An 8,015-nucleotide genomic window follows, 5' to 3' on the forward strand; every position below is an offset into this window, starting at 1 on the left:
GTTCCATTTGTCCTCGGAAGTGGGGATTTCCCAGTTCCCAGTCGGAATTTTCAACTGGAACGCCCATCAAAGTGGGATTTCCCACTGGGAAAGTGGGAGAGTCTTCACCACCCCCGAGTTCACATTCCAAGATGGCTGCCCCGGTTGTAAACAGTAGAAGAGAGCTTTGTAAAAATTCGTAGCACTTCATTCTAGTTTTGGTCACACTAAATCAGTCGTATACAAGTATTGTTCGGCATATATATGCTGCTATAGTGTAATTTACATTTTTCATGTGGTATATGCGAACTACAATCTTGTTTTCCTACTTTGTAACTGGAACGCTGCTAACTCGGCTGTGACGTCATTCCCAGTTCCGAGTTCCGACTTCCGAGGTAAATGGAACGCAGCATTATAGTTTAAATTTAAAGTTTGCGTTTTTGGCGTGTCCCTTCAGGCTCGCCGTAGATTCGGTGGTGACAAAGTTCAGCTGATCTGGTTCTGACTGATCCTCAGCAGCTGAAGCGAAGCCAAACACATGCACGGTTGCTTCCCCCCGCAATGACAACAGGGAATATATCTCGATTTTGGGAGTGGGGTAGAAAAATAGTGTGTGTCGGGAGGAACTATGCAGACCACGCTAAAGAGCTGAAGAATGCGGTTCCTACAGAGCCCATCCTGTTCCTGAAGCCCCCCTCTGCTTATGTGAGGGAGGGATCCCCCATCCTGGTGCCTCTCTACACCAGCAACCTGCACCATGAGGTGGAGCTGGGGGTGGTCATCGGCAAAGCAGGGACGGCCATCCCTCAGGACGCTGCCATGGAGCATGTGGCGGGTTACGCTCTGTGCTTGGACATGACAGCCCGGGACATCCAGGACGAGTGCAAGTCCAAAGGTTTACCCTGGACTCTGGCCAAAGCCTTCAACACGTCCTGTCCGGTCAGCGAGTTCATCCCCAAGGCGCGCATTCCTGACCCCGGCAAGGTCAAGCTGTGGCTGAAGGTCAACGACCAGCTGAGGCAGAGCGGCTGCACCTCCCAGATGATCTTCTCCGTCCCCTTTCTGATCAGCTACATCAGTGACTTCATCAGCCTGGAGGAGGGGGACCTCATCCTGACGGGGACCCCCAAGGGAGTCTCTGCCGTGCAGGAGCACGATGAGCTGCAGGCTGGGATCGAGGACGTTGTAACCATGAGCTTTAAAGTAAACAGACAAGATCACTGAAAACACTTGTCATGAAGCAAACGCCTACAGTGTGGAGAGAGATCAGCAGATGGCAGCAATGTGCTGTCATTCATTTTTTTCTGATGACTTCTGTAAAGTATTTGAGAGACACAACTAAAGCTACTTGTGATGTGTTTTACTGTTAATCTGACTCCAGTCAGGGATATAAAAATAATTTTTCATGCACTACGATTGCATTGATCACCAGTGGTGGAAGATGGATTGAAGATTTTAAAATGAAATGTGGAAAAATACTGTGTTGGAAAGGTGAAGAATCTAAAAGTGTGCTAATGAAACAACAACAATAATAAAAAGGGACCGCCAGTCTATTTTCTTAATTACCCTGACTATTCCAACTCTGTGCTTTACACAGTAATAAGATTGATAATAAAAATGGATAATCGTTTTGTTTCAGCTGTACCAAATCATATGATAATGTCATTTGCTTATTAAGAATTTGCTATGTTTGAAACATTATATATTGTGTTTAAAAAAAAACTAAGTCAAGTTGTAAATGATTAAAAACTAACTTTTTTCCCCCTCCAAATATAAGTCGTACTTCTTATGAAGGTTGCACCAGAGGATGCGATAACTTCCACTGATACTGCCAGAATCTGTGGCGTCATCATTCAGACAAGTATAGTTTTAAAATACTTTAGCTCAGATCAGTTCAAGTTGAGAATATTCTTATTAACAAGAGAGTTTACTGAACAGATGGTTTGGATCTGGTTTCTTGTGGTCTTGCTTAAGTTTTGAACATATTTTGCTTCATGTTGAATTAGATGAGATGTTTTTTCCTCCACAAGTTTGAGGCCACGCTCAGACACTCAGACTATGATATAAAAGCTTCAATGGCCCTGACTCATTAAACTGAGTTCACTGACGTATGTTTTGTGGTTAGTATTTATTATGTCACTGCTAATCATAATCCCAATGTGTATGCTATCTACAAGAATTTCTGTTCATCCAGTGTTATTTTGACATGGGCGTGTCTCTTAGGATAACCACATTGTTGATGAAGAGTTTTTAACATCTGTTCCAGGTTCAGATACAGTTCTTCCGCAGGCTTCTCCGTTTTCAGGATCAATCAAAGCCTCTGTCGGCCTCTCCCAGGGTAGAGTGCTGAAACCTGAGTGTTCATACATCACCGTTCCACATCTGTAGGGCACGATATGTCCAAAAGTCACAAGCCCTGGCCCCCAGGGGACTCGGAGGTTGTAAGTGCCCATCATTACAACAGTTATGATGGATTTAGTTAGACTAGGAAGCTGGGAAATGTTGTGGCCATTTTTTTCCCCCCACCACAGAGTGCAGTGTATGTATCTGCTCACAGGTGTCATCTTTTATGAATCATGCTATTCATTGTACCTGTGTGACTGGTATTACACTCTTACAGGTTTTAACAATGGCTTCAAAGCTCAAGTTCAGCTCCGGTTTAATGTTCATCACATCAACCAGTGTGTTGTCACCGGCAGGAGACTGAGAAGGTACATCTGACGCTTTCAAGGGAGACGGGGTCACATAGAGACTGCAGGCTTCCCAGCAGTGATGTCACTCATGACATGAAATCAAGCCAGGTGGTAACTGAGGTGGAAAGTGGGGCTTTAAGAGGAATTATAGTTGAACTGAGGAGATCAGACTACATTTTCACTTAATACACTGCAACGCTGTACATGCTTAAGGGAGAGTGACTGAGAGACTAATTAGTTAATGAATTAATTGATTTACTCTTCATTTTGGTGTTAAGTCCAGATTATTGGGTCTTTCAGTTAAGATTCAAATAATTTTGCTTTATATTATTGACAAACGAGTACACTTAGCCTCATTTGGATCATGGTGCATGCAGATACCGTTGTACACTGTCCTTACATTTCTTAAAGCCAACTGAAAAATTCAAAGGATTTTGTATTATCCATTCCTACTGGAAAGCATTATTCCTGGATGCACGAATCTCCAACATATGAAAACGTTTTAAGACTTGGCAATTTGCATCGCATCGTGCGTGTTCAGAAACATCGCCATTCGTGATGCCTGGCTTTGCGTGCTGCTCTGCATGTCACCAGACGGGCCTGTGGTATGGCTATTCTTATAGAGGACCAACCACCAACACACAGAACCTTTGAAGGGACTGAGTTACAGAGGTTGCATATGACATATCATCAAAGAAATGGTGGGGAAATTGATTTGATTTGATTTGATTTTGGCAATACAGAAGGGTCATTTTGCATGTCAAGGATAGTATATTGTGTGTGCAGCACTTGCATGTTACCCCCTGCTAACAGTGACCCCGCCTTCTCTTATGCCTGTCTTAAATCTCAAAATGTTCATTGAACTCTTGTGCATGTGATCAAATTTGAAACATCGCAGAGAAAATTAAGAGCCAATGTGCAATATTTGTATAATCCAAACAGATGGGACTAATTCTTACATTCTTACTTTGATAACTAAAAAAGGGGGAAAAAAGAAATTGCTCAATTTGCATCGTCTGTTAATACATAGAAGCTGCTGGTGGGCAAATTTTCTATAATTTACATTTTAACTATTAAATTAGAGGCACTTATTTACCCATGCTGCATCCATGCAAATCAAAATGAATTTTCTTCCAAATGCATTAAGTGAGATCTTTTTTTTAAGCAAAAGGTTTCCCAACATAGGGCAGCAGTGTCTTAGTTTGTAACTCATAAATCAGGTCGTAGCTTCTTCATTAAGTTTTTACCCTTCCAGTTTTCCAATCAAGACCCAATAAAGAAACTGAAGTGGAAATTGTGGAGGCTAAAATAGCGGTGAAGGTATGTGCTGAAATGTTTCCAGAAAAACAATTTCATAAAATGCTATTGTAAAAGTTCTTATTTACACTAAACTACTTTGACCGAAATCACAGACTGGTCACAATTTAACAAGAAATTCTGAGGCCTAACCACAAAGAAAAGAAAATTCCCCCCCTTTTTTTCACTAAATTAAGAGAAGTTATGAGTGGAGAAATCCACAGAGTCCTCAATATGAACCACTTTCATTTGTTGCTTGAGAGAAGCAGCCCTCACACTTTGAACCCACTTCAAGTCTGTTTTGTAAAAATCGGTCCTCTTTGCATTCATCTTTGGAGATTGTTGCTCTCTCTGTAATTTGTTTGCTATGCAGACATGAGAGTTATAAGAGACAACCCCCACCATGCCCGATCTCACATAGTCACAGTGGTCTGTAACTCTATCTGTAGTGGGCAATTTTGACTTGTGCAAACAAATCCACAATGTTAACAATATATGGCAGGCATTAAATTGTGGGCTGAAATCATTGGAAACAGCATACCAGCTAAGACTAAACAAATTTCTGTGTCCATTGCAAGGAACCATTAGGAGCATGTGATTTATTTGTTTTGAATTTTAGGAATTTACCTGTTTGCCTGATTTTAGATGTTGGGCATCAAAGTAAAAGGGAATTGTTAACAACTCTTTCTGACTTAAAAACAATCAGAATCAGTAAAATGTTCTTCACATTAGACGGATGCAATAAACAATTAAAAAAAGCATGCTAAGAATGAATGGGAAAAAAACCCACTGTGTGGGGAGTACCACAGCAGATAAAAACATACATTATTGTGCATAATGACACATGAGATCATCTTATACAGGCTTTTTCTTCTTTTCTTTTCTTTTCTTTTCCTTTTCTTTTCTTTTCTTCCATGAACCAGCTTTTGTTTTTGTTTGCATTTTTTTTTTACTGTTTTCACTCTTCTTTGGTGCTGTGGGAAAGGCTGGGGAAGCCAAGTTCATGCAAAAATGCAAGGACGTTGCATATATATGATCCTAATAAATGAGGACTGCAGTAGTTTATCTGAAGATTTGTGCAAAGTTGATCAATAAGTAAGATTTTCATGTTGATTACAGTTAGTCTTAATGGGATCATCTAGTATCTACACCAGGGACTGATGCGTCCTCAGACTTAGGCACTGCTGCTTCAGCGGGACCTTGGGCAGGAACACCTGCTCCACTGGATTCGGGTTTCTGACATCTGTGAGTGTGCAACAGTTCCGGGCATAGACACTCACAGATGTAATTCCATACAAGATCAAATGGTATGAAATTATGGTGTGATTCTATTTTCTTTTTTTTTCTACTCTTAGATCCATAGGCACAAATAAATCATCACCTATTAGTTTTCATATCGATAAACTTAGATTTAAAGTGAAAATATACATTTTTGAAATTAATGAGCTGAATTTTCAGAATTCAAGTTCATAATTCACAAGTTCCTTCGAATTTCAAACAACTTTAAACAGGAGAAAAAAAATTATTTTTTTCTTATTATTACTTTGGTTATGTGTTTAATTTAAGCGGGTTAGTGGAAAAAAAAGAAAGATAAAACAACACAATTGACAAATTTTTTCATGCATAGTCAGCTAATTTTATTTTTGGTCGCCTGAACGTGACACATTAAGAGGAACTCTTTTGCAACGGTGGCATGACTTGTCAACCAATTAGCTTGAAAAAAAGTTAGTCTAGAAATATCACTACCAAGTTGTCCATTCCAACGTTGGACGTAGCATCTTTGTAACTCTAATCAATTACTTTTTAGTTCCTAAACCAAACAAAGTTGTTTTTTTCATCTGTAAACTAAAACAAAATGTATTGAAAGCAATTATGGCGCTTCTTGTGCTCTGGGATTGGAAAGTTTTGAGCACCTCTTTGAAATCTCTTACTAGACAGTTATATGTAACTCAAATGCCAAACATCTTTGACCACCTCCTCATGGCTCCTTTGATCATACATTTCCATCGAACAACGGGGGTGTAAGTGGAGGTGCAAGCAAAAGATTAGGAGCTGCCACTCTCTTCTCATGTTGCTGTTGCTTTAGCAACGCAGTGACACTATGAAACGGTCCGAAAAATGTATCTATTGAGTCCTCTTCTTGAAAATAACTTTCACTTACATTTATGTATTTAATTGGTTGAATGTACATGAAAAAGTTAGAGGAAAACAGTCTTAGTATTTTGGAAGCTTGACACATCTATCAACCACAGTCTGTCTTCCTTTATCTCCCAAAAACTCTTTATATCCAATTGTATGTTTAATTTTTCAACTTATTTTAAAGTTCAATTTTATCATCAGTTTCTTTTATTGGTCTGATGTAAGTTCAGGCAGTTTAAGTTCCTACTTAAATATAAAACAAATTGATGGAAGTAGGTAAACATCACGTTAACACGGGAACATAACCTCTAAGAGATTAGCACCACACCGTCTGCATCAACAAGGTGTGGGCACCAGAATAAAACCTCCAAATGAAGTCTTTTTCAATTTAATTTGCCCCTGTTTCCATGAATACAATACTTCTCTTTTAGTTCCTATTGCATGTTTTATCATGCAACAAGGCTAGACAGGTTGTTTTTTTGGCTCCACCAGTGTATTTACTGACTTGCAGACTGGTTGGGACTGGTGGATGTGATACCCTCATGTTACATTTTAGAAGTTAGTTTTTTATTAACTCTGTGCTGCAAAGCTACAAGGCCCATTTGTAGCTTTACTTAAGTGCAGAAGCTTTTGATTTAATTTCACCATCCAGCATCAACAAAGTCTGAACCATTTCTCCATTTTAACTGCCAAATCTTCCTTTACCTCAATTGGATTTCTCACATTATTAACTGTTTAGTGGCAGCTGTAGATGATGTTAAATGTTGTGCTGATTTAAGGAAAGTTAATGACTGGGCGAATACTCTGAGTATACTAACGTCTATCCCAGATGGCAGAATAGGATATTAGTAATCTTTAAATGCCTGCTGCTGGGCTGGTACAACACCGATCTATCAGTATGCCTAGTAAAAACTGGCACAGATTAAATGAGCCTTGCACATTTTAGTGAGGCCCACAAAAAAACTAATGCCAGACATAAAAACCAGAAAGTGACAGAACTACTGACTGGACTTAGGAGTGGGTGTTTGCAGTCATATATGCATTATACATTAATTTCCTAATGGAAGCTGCCAGCCATTTCATGAACAAACCACGGAAAATTTCCATAAACAAGCCATGACTTTAATCAGTTAATGAGATCTCTTTGTTCTATTTAAAAGTGACTGTTTAGGTAGTTGCCTCTAACACCGGTGTAGATGGGGTTTTTTCTGTCTAACAGGATCAAACAAATCAAAAGACAAGTGCCCCTCTGTTGATTCTGTTTGGACAAGAAGGAAGAAGTTTTCTGAGTCAACTGACATCTTTCCTAATTAAAGACCACAATGAACGCAGTACTTTGGCCACACCCCTCAGTAGAAGTGGTGAAGATGAAGCGAGGGCCGCAGTGAAATTTCTCTTTAGTGTAGCTGCTTAAAGTATGAGCAAGTTACAGCAACACCAAGATCGTGGAAGACAAACCTTGCATTTAGAAAAGATCTATTGATTCCCTTTGCTGACTTTAACCACTAATAGCGTATAATTACTAATGACGTTTCTAAGCATGGCCAATTATTAGTGCACATAACATTCAGGGTGAGTGCCATCTGCTTATTATTTTATGACATAAAACCTGGTTCCAAAATGAATATAGAAATTTAAAAGAATGAATTACATTTTTAATTAATTATTTTTGTAGACTAAACTTTCTTAATAAATAACATGTGAAATTCTTATTACAGTCCAGATTCATGACTTGACAAGCTACTTTTAAGTTTCCTTGCTCACGCTCGCTCCCACAGGGAATTTTGAATCACCAGGGTAACCTGAAATAAATGTGTTTGGAGTTTGGGAAAAAGTCGGCATACCTGGAGAAAACACATGCAAGCACAGGGGAAACATGCGACATCTAAATAAAAATAAAGGTAAAGG

General features: G+C 39.3%; 1 protein-coding gene across 1 annotated transcript; it reads left to right on the forward strand.

The window, feature by feature from the left end:
* The first annotated feature begins 447 nt into the window (after window positions 1-447).
* On the forward strand, window positions 448-1,530 carry fahd1 (fumarylacetoacetate hydrolase domain containing 1). Its single transcript, XM_061711105.1, has one exon. It carries the CDS (start codon window positions 541-543, stop codon window positions 1,201-1,203), a length of 663 nt encoding a protein of 220 aa, XP_061567089.1. The 5' UTR covers window positions 448-540; the 3' UTR covers window positions 1,204-1,530.
* Window positions 1,531-8,015: the final 6,485 nt, after the last annotated feature.

The sequence above is a fragment of the Cololabis saira genome, chromosome 21 (genome assembly GCF_033807715.1).
Source record: "Cololabis saira isolate AMF1-May2022 chromosome 21, fColSai1.1, whole genome shotgun sequence".
Classification (NCBI taxonomy): Eukaryota; Metazoa; Chordata; class Actinopteri; order Beloniformes; family Belonidae; genus Cololabis; species Cololabis saira.